The sequence below is a fragment of the Trichechus manatus genome, unplaced genomic scaffold, assembly GCF_000243295.1.
Source record: "Trichechus manatus latirostris isolate Lorelei unplaced genomic scaffold, TriManLat1.0 scaffold00004, whole genome shotgun sequence".
Classification (NCBI taxonomy): domain Eukaryota; kingdom Metazoa; phylum Chordata; class Mammalia; order Sirenia; family Trichechidae; genus Trichechus; species Trichechus manatus.
The window spans coordinates 32,644,795-32,664,826 of NW_004443940.1; the positions used below are offsets into that span (position 1 = coordinate 32,644,795).

At 42.2% G+C, this 20,032-nt stretch overlaps 2 protein-coding genes across 4 annotated transcripts in view; one reads left to right on the forward strand and one right to left on the reverse strand.

Annotated features, from left to right (window-relative positions):
- The window catches only part of MITD1 (microtubule interacting and trafficking domain containing 1), an 11,930-nt gene extending 6,011 nt beyond the window's left edge, over window positions 1-5,919 (forward strand). The window contains exons 2-7 of one of the 2 annotated variants that reach the window (XM_004369319.2): window positions 492-593; window positions 2,699-2,835; window positions 2,961-3,047; window positions 3,755-3,870; window positions 5,201-5,261; window positions 5,340-5,556. In XM_004369319.2, the coding sequence (XP_004369376.1) occupies window positions 492-593; window positions 2,699-2,835; window positions 2,961-3,047; window positions 3,755-3,870; window positions 5,201-5,261; window positions 5,340-5,435 (599 nt within the window). In that variant the 3' untranslated portion in view covers window positions 5,436-5,556. Of the gene's footprint in view, window positions 1-491; window positions 594-2,698; window positions 2,836-2,960; window positions 3,048-3,754; window positions 3,871-5,200; window positions 5,262-5,339 lie in introns of both variants that reach the window. The other variant, XM_023734099.1, reaches the window with a different exon arrangement.
- A 6,721-nt stretch (window positions 5,920-12,640) lies between these two features.
- Window positions 12,641-16,866, reverse strand: LIPT1 (lipoyltransferase 1). 2 transcript variants are annotated; one of them, XM_023732286.1, is made up of 2 exons: window positions 16,852-16,866; window positions 12,641-13,833 (listed from the first exon to the last, which is right to left on the reverse strand). In XM_023732286.1, the coding sequence occupies exon 2, from the start codon at window positions 13,830-13,832 to the stop codon at window positions 12,711-12,713; it is 1,122 nt and encodes a 373-aa protein (XP_023588054.1). In that variant the 5' UTR covers window position 13,833; window positions 16,852-16,866; the 3' UTR covers window positions 12,641-12,710. The 2 variants fall into 2 exon arrangements, with proteins under 2 accessions (XP_023588054.1, XP_004369377.1); XM_004369320.2 differs by lacking the exon at window positions 16,852-16,866 and adding an exon at window positions 16,180-16,788.
- Window positions 16,867-20,032: the final 3,166 nt, after the last annotated feature.

The window sequence follows — 20,032 nt, forward strand, 5'->3', positions numbered from 1 at the left end:
TTTTCTTAATAAACTTTGTTATGCCAGTTGACCTAGATGTCCCCTGAAATCATGGTCCCCACGCCCCTGCCCCTGCTACTCTGTCCCTCAAAGTGTTTGGTTATATTCAGGAAATGAGAAATTGGTTTTGTGGAGGAAAGATAGATAGTGTTTGCTATCTTTTGATGATGCTAAAATTTTCCAACCTGTAGGTAATTAGGACAAAATGGTGCTCAGACTCAGGTTTGACTTACAGCATCACCCCATCAGGTGTCCTCAGAGGCGGGTTACATTATTGAAGTCCCCATTACTAAATAAAGATGCTTCAGATGCTTAGTGCAAAGATGAAGGTCCTGGGCAGTCAAGCTCAATTTAGCCTATCCTCTGTATTTTAGGACCAAGACAAACCAGGCTAAAGGAAAGAAAATGTTTGGAAAACTTGGGAAACTGGACATAATGTTGTGCTAAATAAACTGTTTTGAAAATGTGAGACTATATTTTCTAATTTACAGGCACCAAAGATGACACAAAGAAATGTAGTCTCAGAAAAAAAATTTCTGACTACATGGATAGAGCAGAAAACATAAAGAAATACTTGGATCAAGAAAAAGAAGGTAAAGAGGATGTTTTAGAAAACGAGCTGTGATGAGCCCCATTTGCCCAGTGGTTCTGGTTCCTGCCCTTGGGAGCACTTTGCAGTCGGGACCATTTGTCCATGCTTACAGATTTCTGCTCCCAAGTACAGGAGAGATTCTTAACCTTTTTTTTCCCCCTGTTGGAGAAGAGTGGTGTCAGAGACCCCTTTGACCCTTTAAAACTTTGCCTGCAGCTTTAAGGAGTTTACAAATCCCTGTGAAGCTGGTGTATAGACCCAGTTTAAGAACTACTACAAAGGAATAGACCAAAGCAAACCAAACTCATTGCCCTCAAGTCGATTCCGATTCATAGTGACCCTAGAGGACAGAGTAGAACTGCCCCATAGGGTTTCCAAGGAGCGGCTGGTGGATTTGAACTGCCAACCTTTTGGTTAGCAGCCGAGGTCTTAACCATTCCACCACCAGGGCTCCACTACAGGGGAATACTGAATGTAAATCCTGAATTTTATTTGTCTTTCCCTTTATGAAATGATCAAAATCACTAAAGAAATGCTTGGGACTTCTTTTGGATTTTGTTGTGAATCAAAAGATTTTAGGAGTTAATTGTTCCTAATGATTAGAAGTGAAGTAGGTATTGTTCCCTACTAATTATTAGTTCTGTACTTATGAACATCCAGTTTACAAACTTATATAAAAATGGTCATTGCCATCCTTACCTGAAGTGCACACTACTGCTGCTTTCTGTGGCCAAAGGTACTACCGCCCTCCAAAACCAGTGCCTCGTCACTTAGCTGATCTTCCTTTCTACCCTTACTACAATTCTCTCCCCAGCTCTTCCTAGTATTCTCTGCCAACCCACACCCTGGGTAACCCTGCTAAGCTCCTCTGTTGAGTGGAAATAAAATTGTGTTTCCTTCATCCCAAGTTGAAATCAAGAGTGAAATTTCCCTCCAGTGCATTGATGGAATAGGTGGATAGGTTTTATAGCGCCATCAGCATTGTGGCTTGAATATATTGAGTTAGATTAACATTGGCTTGAAAATTGATGTACAGTTTCTAACATTGTATCTGTGGGAATATTTGGAACAGATTCCAAACTACTGATTTTTAAACAAAGTTTAAAGTACAACCACCATATAAACTAGGAACTACCAGTAGGGGTCATATTTTTAAAAAGCCTTAAAAGTCTCTGGTAACTTACTGAATAATTATTAATTTTGAATTAACAAAACCAATGGAACTATCCTGTTGAGCCTGTGACATCCTAGTCTTTAGACTGGGTTCTTAAACCCTCTCTACAAGTTCTAAGAAAGACTTCTAAGATGCCATACTATACTACATTTATGTTTAATGGAGCCCTGGTGGTGCAGTGGTTAAGAGCTCGGCTGCTAACCAAAAGCTTGGCAGTTTAAATCCACCAGCAGGTTTCCTTGGAAACCCTATGAGGCAGTACTAGTCTGTCCCATAGTGTCGCCATGAGTCAGAATTGACGGCAATAGGTTTTACGTTTAATACTCATTTTAGCCATTAAGGAGCCCTGGTGGTGCAGTGGTTAAGAGCTTGGTGGCTAACCAAAAGGTTGGCAGTTTGAATCCATCAGCCACTCCTTGGGAACCCTATGGGGCAGTTCTGCTCTGCCTATAGGGTCGCTATGAGTTGGAGTCAACTTGATGGCAACAGGTTTGGTTTGGATTTTTAGCTATTAAATGGCAAGACATAAAAAAAGACTCAAGTCTGAAGAGAAGGACCAGATAGCCACCGAGTTACGGCTGTGGTTCTACCCATGGTGACAGGAAGTTGTCAGACCGTTTATATCCAGTCCTCCTTTGAATAAACTGTCTGGTTAGGAGCGTCCAGCTCAAGACCTGTTCCACAAATCTCTAGACTTTCCCCCTTGCCCACCCTTCATGAGGGCAGACACCATGTTTGCCTTATTGATCTGTGTAGCTAGCATCTTACAGAGTGCCTCATATATAGTAGAGTTTCAGTAAATATTTGCCATGTGAACGAGTTTAAAAAATTAACTTGTGTCTGATCCTGATTAATCACTATATATGAAATACAACATGATAAAAAGAGAACTAGTGGTTGCTCATTTTATGATTGAAGCTTGTGTTTCGTAGATGGAAAATATCACAAGCAAATTAAAATAGAAGAGAATGCAACAGGTTTCAGCTATGAGTCACTTTTTCAAGAATACCTAAATGAGACAGTTACAGAAGTTTGGATAGAAGATCCTTATATTAGACACACTCATCAGGTAAGTGAAATGGACAAAATGTAATAAATAAAACAACAGAATAAATAATGGAATCGAATGTAATGAAGTATTATATATCATAGAAAATGTACTAGTTACTAATAACCTATCCTAATGTCTTTCAGCTGTATAATTTTCTTCGATTTTGTGAGATGCTTGTCAAAAACCCATGTAAAGTAAAAATTATTCATCTTCTCACATCTCTGGATGAAGTAGGTATCTGAAAGCATTTCCTCTTTCTTAACTATGTAAACCTTACTCAGTTACAAGGTGTAGTCCGTCAAGGACAACCTGGACGTAGTGTTTCAGCTAGATCTGTTTCCTTGGGAGTTAACTTGTTATTCAACAAGAGGCATAAATCATCTTGAGAAAAACGTTACTCACTTGAGGATGTTGACCTTGTATTTGGCCGCCTGCTAAACTCTCTTGTTTGTTCAAATGGTTTGTCAAGTTTGTTTTCTTGGATTTCTAGGAGGCAGTCACATTGGCTGCAATATTGACAGTTCTGTTTCTTCTTTACCAATTATTATTTTTTTTATTGCATTGGCCTTCTGGGGCATAGTAGTGTGATAGTGGGCACCTCTGCCTTGATTGACTTCATAGGAATGCTTCTAAATAATTCTGATTTCTTGGATTAATTTGAGAAGGCAGCCCCATCTGAATGACTAAACGTCATTACTAAAATAGACTTCAGTATGCAGTGGTGTGATGTTCATGTTAGAAAAAAACAATTATTTTGATAAAAACAACTGCTGTTTAAACTACTTCACATTCCTTGGTTGCTTGTTTGAGACAGTAAAAATTAAAACTAGTATAGAACCTTTCCATCTTAGTTCACCTGTGATACAGATTGCATAGCTTAGGGGTAATTTTAAATATTAATAACTGAGGTAGAAAATTATATTTTTGTTATTAATAGGGCAGTGGAAAAGAGCAGCAAAGTAATGGCCTGCAAGAAATAAAAGAATCACTCCGGAGTCACGGTGTGCTGTTGGAGTTAGAATACTCTTCTTCAATACACGACCGGGAAATTCGGTTAGTGTTCAGAAATATTTTCATTTTTATGCCATTGAAGTACAGTTATTTTTATGTCTCCTAATAAGTTAGGCTTTAAATAATTGCATATAAGTATTCAACTTAAATATTTAAAAATCAAATAAAGTTCAATTTTAGTGTATTTTTACTTTTGAGAAGAAAACAAATATTTGGTTTACTTTATCCGGTGTGTTAGTTTAATATTTCCTAAAGGAGGCCTGGTGGCGCAGTGGTGAAGCACTCAGCTGCGAACCAAAAGGTGACGGTTCAAACTCAACCTTTCTTTGGGAGGAAGATGTGGCAGTATGCTTTTGTAAAGATTTACAGTTTTAGAAACCCTATGGGGCAGTTCTCCTCTGTCCTGTGGGGTCACTCTGAGTCGGAATCGACTTGACGGCAGTGGGCGTGGTTTTTTAAATGGAATAGAATTTACAGTACATGTTCCACGTCACATAGGAAGAGGAAATACTCGTCTGTCTGTTCAACTACGTGTATAGTGTTGCGGTATTGGGATCATTTTCTTTTCTAGTAAAATTAATATTTACTTAATGTTGTTTCACTTCTTCGGGTTTATTAAGTATTCTGGTAGGCATGCCAGTGTGCTGTGTCTGTAAGGAAGCAGTATATGCAGTTATTTTAGTGAGAAGTTCTCTTCCGTTGAGTACGCTGGCTTTCAAATGTTTATAGCAACGGCATCCTCGGTTTTAAGGAAAACTTACGCACAACCTAAGTATGCAAAACAGATGAAAATGCAGCTGCTATGATTAGATCCCTGGTGGCGCAGTGGTTAAGAGCTACAGCTGCTAACCAAAAGGTTGGCAGTTCGAATCCACCAGCAGCTGCTTAGAAACCCTATGGGGCAGTTCTACTCTATCCTGAAGGGTCGCTATGAGTCGGAATCGACTCGACCGCAGCGTGTTTGGTTTTGGGTGTGATTGAAGCAGAGGTCTCGATCCAGAGCCCTTCCTGCTCATGTTCCGCATCCCGAGGTCGATGAACCCCTGACACCCCACCAGTCGGCCTGAGTATACTTAGAAACCTCTTGTTAGCAGAGCAGGAAATTTTTATCAACAGGCTGAAATTCAAGAGTAAGCTTTAATTTGATTGTTAAACTCTTTATCAGCTAATCAAAGCAACTGATGGTTTTCATGGACATTTTGTTTCATTGCAGACACAGCCCGTGACTAATCCAGGTTTGATTCCACTCCTACCCCTGAAGAAGTGGCTTTCTTTGTTAGGGGGAAGTTTTGCTGACACCTAATACACTACAGCTTTGATATTTGCCTGACTTGAATATCTTTAACATAATACTGTATACTAATTTCAATAGGTTCAACAATGGATGGATGATTAAGATTGGAAGGGGACTTGATTATTTTAAGAAACCACAGGTAGGATATAATTTTATCAGTGAGTGTAGCACAGTTTTTGTATCATTTTTAAACAATACTCTTTTCTTCTCTTTTTAGAGTCGTTTTTCCCTTGGATATTGTGATTTTGATTTAAGACCGTGTCATGAAACAACAGTGGACATTTTTCATAACAAGCACACAAAAAAAATATAATACGCAGTGGCCTAATTCACATCATGTATTTCTATTTTAAGTGAATATTGTTTTTTTTTTTTACTTTGTACAGATCATTTCTATAATGTATGAGTTTATCAGTAAACTTAAATTTCTACTACTTTATGGATTCATGGTTCAGTTTTGTGAACATTTCTAAATATTTTTGTAAATACATTACTCAGTAGATTTATAAAGCTTCTTTTCAAGTCATACAGTTAAAACATTTTACCAGCTTTTATTTTGGCTATTGGAGAGTGCAGCAACAAATAATGAGCATCTAGTATGAAGCTGAAGGAGCCCTGGTGGCACAACGGTCAAGCACTCGGCTGCTAACTAAAAGGTTGGCGGTTTGATCCCACTCAGCGGCTCCACGGGAGAAAAACCTGGCAATCTGCTCGCATAAAGATTATAGCCTATTAAACCCTGTGGCGCAGTGGGGTCACTCTGACTTGAAAAACAACAGCACCCGACAACAGCAACAAGTTGTGAAGGACCCTGGATGGTGCAAATGGTCTGTGCTCAACTGCTAACCTAAAGGTTGGCAGTTTGAACCCACTCAGCAGTACTGTAGGAAAAAGGCTTGGCAGTCTGCTTCCTGTTAACATTACAGCCAGGAAGACCCTGTGGAGCAGTTCTACTCGGTAACATATGAGTCACCATGAGTCGGAATTGACTCAGCAGAAACTAACGACAGCAGTGTGGAGTGTTGATCTTGCCTCTTGAGTGCAGGAGGGAAAATCATCATGGATTAGAGTGCTCGTTAGAGACAGATGGGCTTGGGGCTCTAATGACCAGAAAAGAGTACGATGTTAACTTTATCATAATGAAGATCATTGCCCTTGGCAGAACTTCACCAGGGGTATTGTGCTGCTCATTCGCCTTGGCTGCACATTTGTTAAGCCTTTCAGCTTAGAGTCAAGCTGACATGGGTAAGCTCATCTATCCAGATGCCAGTTAAGTTGTTGGGGACAAAGACTTGGTTCCATGGAGAAGTGGGGACAAGCATAGAACTGTGGAGCACAGAAAAATAATCAGTATCTACATCAATCACTGACATGTAATAATCAAAGAACAAGTGATGTGTTACCTCTCAAGGTTGCAATTTACTATAAATTAGCATTCCTTAGTGCTGATTCCCATGAAAGTCTTCCCCTTGCACACTTTTGCCCCCCAAGCACATATCATTCGGCCCCAGCCCCCACTTAAGTTGCAGCGAGAAGGGTTTTCACCGTCCCAGATTCTCTCCATCAGTATCTTCCAGTTCAAAGTCTGGTGCAGCAGGTGCATCTGACTGGCAAAGCCCAGGTCCTGTGCCCACACCCTAACTTCAGGGGAGGCCAGGGAAAGACAGGAGTGGGCTCCATCTCCCACCAAGACAGGGAATTCCTCAAACATCAGAGGACATGGATGCTAAAAAATCTAAATCATAAAAGTCCACAATGAAGCCATTCTCATGACATAAAATACTATTTATAGACTGTCAACTCCCAAACTTACAAATTAAGCCAAGGCTTCTCCTTGGAGTTCCAGTCACATATATTCAACTTCCTGTGTGACATTCCCTCTGGCATCTCAGAAGCACACAACTATTTCAAATACAATATGCCTCCAATTAAACTTTCTTGAACAATGCAGGAAGCATCAAAGAAGATGAAAGGAATACACGGTAACTGTACCAGAAAGAATTGGCCGACATTCAACCATTTCAGGAGGTAGCATATGATCAGGAACCGATGGTACTGAAGGAAGAAGTCCAAGCTGCACTGAAGACACGTGAAAAACAAGGTTCCAGGAATTGACAATACCAGTTAAGATGTTTCAACAAATGGATGCGGCGCTGGAAGTGCTCACTTGTCTATGCCAAGATATTTGGAACACAGCTACCCGGCCAACCGACTGGAAGAGATCCCCATTTGTACCCATTCCAAAGAAAGGTGATCCATCAGAATGCGGAAATTATCAAACAGTGTCATTAATATCACACGTAACATTTTGCTGAAGAGCATTCAAAAGCAGTTGCAGCAGCACATCAACAGAGAACTGCCAGAAATTCAAGCCCGATTCAGAAGAGGACGTGGAATGAGGGATATCACTGCTGATGTCAGATGGATCCTGGCTGAAAGCAGAAAATACCAGAAAGATGTTTACCAGTGTTTTATTGACTACACAAAGGCATTCAATTGTGTGAATCATCACAAATTGTGGATAACATTGCAAAGAATGGGAATTTCAGAATACTTAATTGTGTTCATGAGGAACCTGTACATAGACCAAGAGGCAGTCATTCCAACAGAACAAGGGGATGCTGCGTGGTTTAAAGTAAAAAAAGGTGTGCGTCAGGGTTGTATCCTTTCACCATACTTATTCAATCTGTATGCTGAGCAAATAATCCGAGAAGCTGGACTATAAGAAAAAGAACATGGCATCAGGTCTGGAGGAAGACTCATTTAACAACCTACGATATGCAGCTGACACAACCTTGCTTGCTGAAAGTGAAGAGGACTTGAAGCACTTACTGATGAAGATCAAAGATCACAGCCTTCAGTATGGATTACACCTCAACATAAAGACGACAAAAAATCCTCAACTGGACCAGTAAGCAACATCATGATAAACGGAGAAAATATTGAAGTTGTCAAGGATTTCATTTTACTTGGATCCACAATCAACACCTATGGAAGCAGCAGTCAAGAAATCAAGTGATGCATTGCATTGGGCAAATATACTGCAAAAGACCTCTTTAAAGTGTTAAAAACGAAAGATGTTACTTTGAGGACTGAGATGCGACTGACCCAAGCCATGGTATTTTTAGTCGCCTCCTATGCATGTGAAAGCTGGGCAATGAATAAGGAAGACCAAAGAAGAACTGATGCCTTTGAATTATGGTGTTGGCAAAGAATATTAAATATACTGTGGACTGCCAGAAGAATAAACAGATCTGTCTTGGAAGAAGTACAGTCAGAATGCTAATTAGAAGCAAGGATGGCGAGACTTTGTCTCACTTACTTTGGACATGTTATCAGGAGGGACCAGTCACTTGGTAAAGTAGAGGGTCAGCGAAAAAGAGGAAGACCCTCAATGAGATGGATTGACACAGTGGCTGCAACAACGGGCTCAAGCATAACAATGACTGTGAGAATGGCGCAGGACCAGGCAGTGTTTCATTCTGTTATACGTAGGGTCGCTATGAGTCGGAACTGACTCGACAGCACCTAACAACAACAAACTTTTGATATACACTTCCCCATCTCCCGTGTTTACCCCCATCCATCCAGTTGCTCAAATAAGAAATCTAGGAGTCATTCTTGATCCCTTGCTCTCCCTCATCTCCGTATGCAAACGCTCAAATAGTTTTGTGGAGTCTACCTGCAAAACTTACTTGAATCCATCTGTTCCAGGTGACACGTGATCAGATTTCTCTTTGGCACTTGAAGTCCTTAACACCCTTCACCGGATGACATGCTCGCTCGAGAAACAAATAGTGTTAGCAAATCATGACTCTGCTTTTTTGCACTGAAGCACACTACAACAGGATCTTTATACCTTTCTCAGAAAATAATTTTCACATATTACAACAAATGGTAATGGTCAAAAACATGCCTATGACAAATATATAGAGCCAGGGGCAGATTATCCAATAGGCAAGGTAAGCACGGTGCTTACCTTGCTTATTAGATCATATGTAGTGCACAATTCCACATTTTTTCACTGCATCAAAGACTCTGCTTCTAGGTTTGGCTGGTGTCATGGATTGAATTGTATCCCCCCAAAATATCTGTCAACTTGGCTAGATCATGATTCCCAGTATTGTATGATTGTCTACCATTTTGTCATCTGATGTGATTTCCCTATGCGTTGTAAATCCTGTCACTATGATATAATAAGATGGATTAGCGGCAGTTATATTCATGAGCTCTTCAAGATTAGATAGTGTCTTAAGCTAATCTCTTTTGAGATATAAAAAAAGAAGCAAGCAGAGAGACAGGGAGACTTCATACCACCAAGAAAGCAGCGTCAGGAGCACAGCATGTCCTTTGGACCCAGGGTTCCTGTGCCAAGAAGCTCCTAGACCAGGGGAAGACTGATGACAAGGACCTTCCTCCAGCGCTGACAGAGAAAGCCTTCCCCTGGAGTAGATGCCTTGCTTCGGACTTGTAGCCTGCTAGACTATGAGAGAATAAATTTCTCTTTGTTAAAACCATCCACTTGTGGTATTTCTGTTACAGCAGCACTAGATGACTAAGACAGGCTGGCATCTGTCTGTCTCCCAACCTACAACTGCTTCCTACAGAATCAAAGCTTCTTTTCAAATTTACAATCCCTGATGGGCGCATGACCCAGTAAGCAAGGTAAATACTGACTTATGCTTACTTGCTAATCTGTAGTGAAATTGTTCAGTACGGATGATCTGGTAAGCAAGGTAAGCACTGTGCTTACCTTGCCTATTGGATAATCCACCCTTGATACAGACTAAAGTTTATTAGTGGTTACCAGAGGCGAGAGAGGGAGAGGAGGACAGGGGCAGATTATCCAGTAAGCACAAGGTAAACATGGGCTTACTTGTGCATATTTGCTAATCTGTAGCCAACAATTTAACAGTGTGAAACCCATGTGAAATTTTCACTACTGGTAAGTAAGTACAAGTAAGCCTGTGCTTACCTGTGCTTACTGGGTCATCCGTTCCTGTCGGATTATAAATTTGAAAAGAGACTTTAATTCTATAGAAAGGTGTTGTGGAGTTGGGAGAGAGCTAGATGCCAGCCATACCTAGAAGGAGAATCTTTAATGTGAAGAAATGTGAAATTGTTCACTACAGATTAGTAAGTAAGCACAAGTAAGCCTGTGCTTACCTTGCTTATTGGATAATATGCCCCTGAGGAGTCAACTGTTTAGGAGGCTCTCTGTTTGTGGTGATGGAAAATGTGGCATCAGATATTGGTGCTGGTCGCACAAACAAGGTTAATGTAATCCACATCACTAAATTGTACAGGTGAAAAAGGTTAAATTGGCAAATGTGTTAAAATGCCTGTGAGAAATCTCTTCAAAATTGTGGTGACTTGCTATTTAATATTGCTGCTAAAGAACAAAGGGACTTGCCCATGAAATCTGCCTCAGATGAAGAACAGCTAAGCTGCCACTTGTTTGTCCCAGGAGCAATTTGAAAAGGAAAATCGCCTTCACTCACACCCACTTTAAGACAACCAGTTGCAGACAAAACCTTGCGAGTCCCCTCCTGCTCCTCCTGTTCAAAGGGTGCTGTCTGGATCCACTCAGATATATGAAAACAACTCATAAGGAGGGGACTGACATCAATGTGGTAACATCCAAATACTGTGTATTTGGTACTTTTAACAAGGACTATGTTGTTAAAGTGCTCTGTTTGCATGTATGTTGTTTCAGTTAAAGAAGTCTCTAGATCTCTCAGGGTCCTGACACTCCTGCCTCAGTTTCCTTGTTAAAAATGCTAAAACTAAGCCTTGCTCCCTGTCATGGATTGAATTGTGTCCCCCCAAAACATGTGTCAACTTGGCTAGGCCATGGTTCCCAGTATTGTGTGGTTGTCCGACATTTTGTGATCTGACAGGATTATCCTACGTGTTGTAAATCCTAACCTCTATGATGTTAATGAGGCAGGATTAGAGGCAGTTATGTTAATGAGGCAGGACTCAATCTACAGGATTAGGTTGTGTCTTGAATCAATCTCTTTTGAAACATAAAAGAAGTGAGCAGAGAGGAGAGGGACCTCTTTCTATCAAGAAAGAAGAGCTGGGAGCAAAGTGCATCCTTTGGACTCGTCCCTGCGCTGAGAAGCTCCTAATCCAGGGGAAGATTGATGATAAGGACCTTCCCTGAGAGGCAACAGAGAAAGCCTTCCCATGGAGCCGGCACCCTGAATTCGGACTTCCAGCCTCCTAAACTGTGAGAGAATAAATTTCTGTTTGTTAAAGCCATCCACTTGTGGTATTTATTATAGCAGCACTAGATAATGAAGACATCCCCAAAACGGGAGTCATCCCTAATTTTTCACAAGTGCCTAACACTCTGTCCATTTCTTCCCAAGGCCGCTGCCAGTACCACCTCGTCTGACCACCGCAGTGACTGCTACCTGTCTTGCCTCACTCCAGTCCATTTCCACAGAGCCCCCAGAATCATCTTTTTAAACTGTCCTCTCATTGCACTTAAAATAAAACCCAGCTCTACTGTGGCCTATCAGTCTCTCCATGATCTGGTGTCTGCTTACCCAACTTAGCTTTGCCCCATTCTCCACCTTGTTCCCACACTTGATTTTGCCTATACTTCCTTCAATACCATAAATAAGCCTAGTTTTGTTCTGCCTTAAGGCCTTCTTATGTTCTCTCAACTTGTGTGGCAGACTGGACTTTCCAAAAATAGCTGCAATAAGATCTTCCATCCCAGAGGTGTGGGATGTGTTATAAGGTGACTTTGACATTCCTCTTATTAGGAGGTGGGTGGGTGGGGGATCTCTGTTCCCTTCCTTTGAATTTGGATGCATTTATTACAGCAAAAGTAACGCTATGTTCCTTGAAGCTAAGTCATCAAAGGCAATATAGCGTCTGCCTGGCTTTCTTGGGTCACTTGCTCTTAGACTCATGGCAACCTCAGGTATGACAGAACTAAACGTCTGTCCCCTAAAACCCATTGCCGTTGAGTCAATTATGACTCATAGCGACCCTATAGGACAGAGTAGACTTGCCCCACAGGGTTTCCAAGGAGCGGCTGGTGGATTCAAACCAACCTTTTGATTGGCAGCTAAGCTCTTAACCACTGCACCTCCAGGGCTCCGTATATCCCTTGTTGTTGATGTCATTAGGTGCCATTGAGTCAGTTCTGACTCATAGTGACCATATAGGACAGAGTAGAACTGCCCCATAGGGTTTCCAAGGAGCAGCTGGTAAATTTGAACTGTCGAACTTTTGGTTAACAGCCGAGCTCTTAACCACTATGCCACCAGGGCTCCTTAGAGGTAAGGAAAACAAGGAATTGCAAAGTCAGAGTGTCCAATATAGTATACACCCCCAAGATGGTAACAAGAGGAAGGAGATGAAGATACAAATATGTGCCACATGTTAAGATCAATGAAGAAAGAGTATTCTAGAAATCAGGAGAAAATATAAGCATGTGTGACAGACAATTTCAAGTGGGGAGAAGTTACTGAAAGATGCTAAGACTTTTTTTTAAGAGACATGCAGTGTACATTTAAAATTTTTATTTTCTCATCTAAACCATCAATATTAAGACATTTACGTTGAATCACATTATTCCCTTCATTTTTTCACAGAGAATATTCCATTTACAATATAGTTCATGGTCTCCTGGACATGTTCTAAGTAATATATTCGTTAGCGTGGTAGTTTCGATTGGGCAAAACTTACTGTCAATATAACTTGAGTTTAATTTGTCACATACTTCCAGCGGCAACCAATGATGAGGTGCTTCGATATTACAGACCTGGATTCTTCCATTCTTTATGTCTATGTGCACTTTAATTTCCAAGTGTGACTGTCCATCTAAGACGTTAAAGGAAGTATTGATACTGAACTTTGGAGTTTTGCCATAAATCCACTCCCAAGCTTGTAGTTCTCTGGCTTTGCTGTTTATTCCAGGAAACAGTGTCTCATCTGCTGGGTTTATTAGGTTAATGTGATTATCAATCCCATGATAAGCAGCATACTCTGCGGCAATAGCATTCATCAGTACTTCACAGGTCAGAGTGGGATCTTTTTCCAAAAGGTTTTTAACTAAGGAAGGTATGCTAGCAGTGGCATTACTCCTGATTCCTTGGTAAGGACTCTTCAGCAAAGAGGACAAGAAGGTCCCATCGGTACTACATAATAAAGTGCAATGGTGATAAGCAGTAGTCCGGCCAATCTTAGAAGCGGTTCCTGAGATTTTAAACTGTCCATCGAGTAAAAGGTCAAATCTTTTGGTAGGCTGCACATCCAGCTGGGGTTGGACAGCCTTCAAAGCTCGCACAATTAATTTCAGGTTTTTCATCCTATCGTACTTGCTCTTAGTCGTAAAGAAAGTCAAATTGATATTACCCATATCGTGGTAGACTGTCCCTCCCCCACTTCTTCTTCTAGCCAGTTTTATACCTTCTTCTCTCATCAGATTCAGGTTACATTCTTGCCAAGGATTCTGATGCCTACCAATTACAACAGACGGAGAATTTCTCCAAAGGAAAAGAATCGGGTTGCCTTCTAGATTCATATGGTCATGGATCCAGTCTTCTACAGCCAGATTTTGGTAAACGTCATTGGAAATGGACTGTAAAATGAGTCCATTTTTTACTGTGTCCTTTAAGCCAGCTGCTGGGACCTGACGGTTACAAAGGAACTGGAAGCAATTCTTTATTGAAAATGGGATCAGCATGCTGTTAAAAGTGGAAGATAAATTAATTGATTAAAACGGAAGGTTAAATTTTCTAGCCATCAATTCTTGGTTATTTCATCCAAACATATCTAACTCTTTAAGTAACCAATCTAGTTGCTTTTCTTACCTTACAGCCCTACCACTAGTCTTTAGCAACCCTCCAGCAGAGAACTCAGAGGAGACAAATGATGACAAACCTCAAATACTTTGTTCAAATGGAATAAGGGCACAGATTTTTCAAACAATGATTGTGCTGCAAATGCATTACATAATATTATCCTGAAGCCAAAACAAATTCACAAATAATATATGTTTATTGAGAAAAATGAGATAAGCAAAAAGAAGAAAGCCCAATAATCTACAATCCCAGTACCTGGTGACAAGCAGAGTCAACATTTTGGTGTGTACACACACACACACACACACACACACACACTTTGGTGTGTCCACACACACACACACACTTCCCACCAAAAGTAGGTCCATACTATTACTTGACTCAACACGAACTATATGTATACGTCATCTTTAATTGTCGTGTAATATTCCACTGTCAGATGCACCATAATTTACTCAGTGGTTTAGTTTCTAGTTTTAGATCGTTTGTAGTTCTTCCGTGTTATCACTCACGTACTGATGAATATCGCCGGGGCCAGCTTTCAGTATTACCTTGTAATACTTGTTTGGAGTCACTGGGTGGTGCAACCAGTCTAGTGCCCAACTACTAGCTGAAAGGCTGGTGGCTGGAACCAGGGTTGGATCACCCAAGAAGCAAGGGACACACAGGCTTACTTGTGTTGACTAACGCGCAGTGAACAATTTCACGTGTTTCTATGCGGTAAAACCCACGTGAAATTGTTCACTACAGATTAGTAAGTAAACACAAGTAAGCCCTGTGTACCATTCTTACTGGTTAATCTGACCCTGGTTTGAACCCACCCAGAGACGCCTAGGAAGACAAGCCTGGGGATCTGCTTCCCAAAGGTCAGTCTTGAAACCCCTATGGAGCAGTTCTACTCTGCACACGTGGGGTCACCATGAGTTGGAACTGACTCCCCGGCAACTAATAACAACAAATACTCTTTTAAAAATCCCTATTTGACTTTGGGATATATGATTTATTGGAAGCATACCTGTTTCATTTAGATCACCATTAAATTAGGATGGTGCTCCTGAGATCAGGAAGTGAGGTGTCAGAATATGGAGGGTTATATGGAGAAGCTATAAACAAATTTATTACATGTGGACACTTCGCATAATTCTTGTTAGCAGTGCTGTGAAATATTAGGTGGCAAAGGGTTGAAAATACTAGATACAATAATGAGAGATTCTGACTAGCTTTGGTCTTTTAATAAACCTTTCTATTCCAATTCCGTTTCTCAGAATGTTCAGTTTTCTTTTCAGTTGAAGAATTGGGATAGAATGAGTTACCGAAGTCCATAACTAGCCCAAATTCTTAATTTCTTACAAGTACAATCGCTAGGTTAAAGAGTCTTCACGTCTTCATCACGCTTTATGTACTTAGATAAATTGTTCTACAAAAAGGTTGAGCCAACTCACTCTTCTTCTGTCTAGAAAGCTCAGGAAAGGTTTACTAGAGGAAGGGATACTTGAACTAAGTCTTGAAATCTGATGGTACTTACCAGGTGGATGTGGGGCGCAAATTCCAGGTGTTGTGGATTTAGCTGTGCCCCCCAAAATGTGGGTCAATTTGGCTGGGCCATGATTCCCAGTATTGTGTGATTGTCCACCACTTTGTCATCTGATGTGCTTTTCCTATGTGTTGTAAACCCTAACCTCTTTGATGTTAATGAGGCCAGACTCAAACTACAGGATTAGGTTGTGTCTTGAGTCAATCTCTTTTGAGATATAAAAGAGAAGCGAGCAGAGAGACAGGGTGACTTCATTACCACCCAGAATGAAGAACCAGGAGGGGAGCACATCCTTTGGATCCAGAGTCCCTGTGCTGAGAAACTTGTGAATACATCAACTAATAAATGATAAGTCTCCTTGACGACTACAGAGTCAGAACAAAATGAGTGAGTTAAGTGACTGCCATGTATGATGGGACGGCCCCAAGGAAACCAGCACAACTCTGGGCCCTGGGGAGCTCCTATCCTTAATGCCAGGGTACGTTCTCCCTCCTGGAGATTGAGATTCATCTAGGAAATGTGCACCTTTTATTCCATGCTTCAGCAGTAACTCCCATGTCTTAACTTTAGTTGTCAGAATAAAATTAAGTTTTGAAGGCCTGGTAAAATTTTGTTTCTTCTAAGTAACTTTACATAACTCAGCTTTGAGAAAAAATTATAAAGTTAGTAATTAACGAATCAAAGGACAATCTTACTTCCATGTTCTTGGAAACACTTTGCTACTACCAATTTGCACTGCAATTCTTCTGCATCACAGACTAAAACCAAAAACTGCGTTGCCATCTAGTCGATTCCGATTCATAGCGACCCTATAGGACAGACTAGAACTGCCCCATAGTTTCCAAGGAGCCGCTGGCGGATTCCAACTGCCCACCTTTTGGCTACCAGCCGAGCTCTTAGAAAGCAAAATATATCAACAGTCCCGTATGTGTTTCTAGGCAGGTCCAGCTCCTTAAAACTTTGCCAGGACTCTATTTTGCGACCTCCTGTGAGTCGCAATAGACTCGGCTGCAACGCGTTTGGTTTTTTTGGTTTTGTACAATACGTAACCCAGAATCCCATGACGATTATTGGTGTGAATGTTCTATTTCCCTTTCTTGGCATCCAATGTTTCACGTTTTTACTCTCCTGTGTTCGGGTTAAACCGTTCCCCTGCGCTAAGCGTAAACCGCGCGCATTCAGCACCCAGCCCGGCGGCGCGCACGTGGGCTTCCCGCCTCAAGGTCCAAGTCTCGGCTCGCCGCCCGGACTCCTAACCGGGTTAGCAGCGCAGACCGCACCAGCGGCAGCCACCGCGCGGCCCAACACCCGCACCAGCCCAATACAACCCGAGCTTCCTCGAGAAACCCGCTTCCGGCTGTACTCACTCGCTGCTTCCGGCTGTGCCTTCGGCGAAGAAAGCGGCGGCCCCGAGCTCCCGGCAGTCTCCGCGCGCGGCCCGGCCCCGCCCCGTCGCCGACCCCGCCCCGTGAGAGGAGTGCAGCTGGCGGAGGAGGCGTGGCGGCGGACGCCTCCTGAGTGGCCGGAAGCGCCGAGGGGAGGCGGGGCCGCGCCGGAAGGGCGTCAGAAACAAAAATCAAACCTGCGGTATTCAAGTCCTTTCCGACTCATAGAGACCCTGGTGGCACGGTGGTTGAGCGCTCGGCTGTGAACTCAAAAGGGGGCGGTTTGAACCCACCATGACTCCGCGGGAGAAAGACCTGGTGATCTGCTTCCGTAAAGATTACAGCCTCGGAAAATTTATGGGGAGCATGTCAGGCTTCGCTTTTCCCAGAAGGGCGGTGGGGCTGAGGGGTGCTGCAGGGCTTCCAAGGGTCCTCTGAGGTGGCCAGAGCCAATGCAGAACCGTGATTAGATGTCAGGGACGCACTCCACGTTCGGGTAAAAGTACCGAAAGTCATAAATCCTCTAGTTGTGATGCAGATTCCCATGTGACAGCACAGGGATACACACTCGGGTGAAGGCAGGAGAGGCGGAGGTGTCAGGTTGGAGGGGGCAGTTTGTGAAGCGCGTTTAACCCTTTCGTGCCCAGCAGTACATACAGCGGCGATGAACTTTTTCAGCCTCGGGTTTATTTGGAAGCTGCTGCCCCACTGACAGTGCACGCTGCTGCAAAGCAGGGGCCTTTGTGACTGTTTGAAACCAAAGAAACGGGCATGTGGTGCAAATTACTGTTTTACAGGGTATCGTATGAGGTGTCTGAATTTTTGGTAGGAAAAATAGAAATTTTGAAAATTTTTATGTTACACGTATGTACCAATAGACCCTAGTGGGGCTCTGGAGTATAATTAGTAGTACTTCATATGTACCGCTAAACACTTAGGGTAGGTGTGTGGGAGGGGGCAAGAAAAAAATACATACTACTTACCAAAAATTCAGACACCCTCAATGATTCAGCATGCTTCCATAAATGAAAACACATGGTATCCACAAAAAATTCAAAGCAGAAAATATTTGGGTCACCAAAGGGTTATAAAGAGTCCTCTAGAAACCCAGTCAACTCAGGCAGGCAGGATACTAACTACCCTTTACTGAACATCTAAATTGGGTTCTACAGAGCCACTACTCATAGTCCAAAGCGCAGGTAGCTCCACTTGAAAGGTGCAGAAATACAAATTAAAATCAGTTTTAAAAGACAAATTGTATTTAAAGGAATAAACCTTGATAGTCGTCATACAGAGATGGCAATAGGAAGGATGAAGTGGATCGAAGAATAAACACACTTTGGCAATGAATGTTTGCACTTGGGGCTTCCCTCACTGTGGTTGGCAAGAAAATCCCTGTGGCTAACCCAGATGAGAAATTCCCCCAGCAGCCACGGTAGCAAAGTAATAGTTTCAGTTAACTATGGCTGTATAACAAATTGCCTCAAAAGTTAATGGCTTAAAACAATATTTCTCAACAATTATGTGGCTAAGTTAGGTGATTCCTCTGCAGATTTCACCTGGTCTTACTCATGTGGCTTCATTCAGCAAGGGTTGGCTGGGCTGGAAGGCACCCTGGTGGCACAATGGTTAAGCACTTGGCTGCTAACCAAAAGGTTGGCCTTCCAACCCACTAGCCGCTCCGCAGGAGAAAGATATGGCAGTCTGCTTCTGTAAAGATTACAGCCTTGGAAACTCCATGGGGCAGTTCTACTCTGTCCTAGAGGGTCGCTGTGAGTTGGAATCAACTTGAGGGCAGTGGGTTTGGTTTTTTTGGTTTGGCTAGGCTGGGAGGTCCAAGATGGCCTTATTCACGCTCTGGCAGTTGGTGCTGGCTGGCTGCTGGGGCACCTCAGTTCAGACCTAGTCTTGGAAGTACCACTTCTGCCACACTCTATTGGTCAAAACTAAAACGAAGCCTGCCCAGATTGAAGGGGCAGGGTGATGTACCCCATCTCTTGATGAAAGGAGCAGCAAAGAATTTGTGGCCATCCTTTTTAGTCTTCGCAGAAATCAATCTCTCCTCCAATATGAATAAAAGCCACCAAGACTTGCCTCTTGGAGAAAGAAGTGTCTAGTGTTCACAATCTGTGGATGCTGACACTGTGTGACAGGGACTCCATATAAAGCCACAAAAGAGACACGATAACACCGCATGTATTAATTATCACCCTTTTGACCCAAGTATCTCTGAGTTTTTCTTTCTTTCTTGTATCACATGGGTGGAAATGGATTCTGTTGAAAGTTAATCCCGCAGGAATTTTCCTAGCTATCATTAGAAATAGCCATACAATACTGTTGCTTTCTACCTATATTCTTATATTTAAAAACAAACAAACAAACAAACTCGTTGCCATCGAATTGATTCCAACTCAGCAACCCTACAGGACAGATAGAACTGCCCCATAGGGTTTCCAAGGAGTGGCTGGTGGATTCGAACTGCTAAACTTTTCGTTAGCGGCCAAGTTCTTAACTACTGCGCCTCCAGGGCTCCATTCTTACATTACTTCTTTCTAAATTCTATTCTCTGAATCTGAGATGGTAGCGTTACTTCCTAATTTCCTGCTGAGGTGGTTTTGGAGAATTCTGCTCTCCTCCCTGCTCAGAGACTTCTGTCTCTTGGTTATTTTTACCCCCTCCCCCTCCTACTTCAGCTTCTCCACTGGAACCTTTCCACTGATGCTCAAACATGCTGTACTCTCTTAACAACCCTACAGTGACCTCTCTCCACCTTTCATTCTGTCTACTCTCCTTCAGAGCCAAGCTCCTTCCTCAATTCCCATTTATCCTTCCAACTACTCCAACATGGCTTCTGCCCCCATTATTCCATCAAAAGTGCTTTGGCTAAGGTCACTGATGGTATGTTACTAGATCCAATGGATCTTTCAGTCTTCATCTAAACTTTCAGTTGACTACTTCCACTTTGAAAGACTCCTGTGGGCAACCCTGACATTACCCTGTCTTGGTTTTACTCCAGCCTCACTGCCAACTCTACCAGCTCCCCCTGCTCTGAGTTCCTGGGGACGTTATTCATTGTCTACATTCTCCTTAAGCAGTCTCGTTCACCCCATGGCTTCGAATACCATCTCTGTATACAACTTCAAATTTTATATTTTCAGTCCCA

Bases quoted from the DNA above. Each gene is read 5' to 3' on its own strand.
- LIPT1 (XM_023732286.1), bottom strand. From the start codon at position 13,832: ATGCTGATCCCATTTTCAATAAAGAATTGCTTCCAGTTCCTTTGTAAC.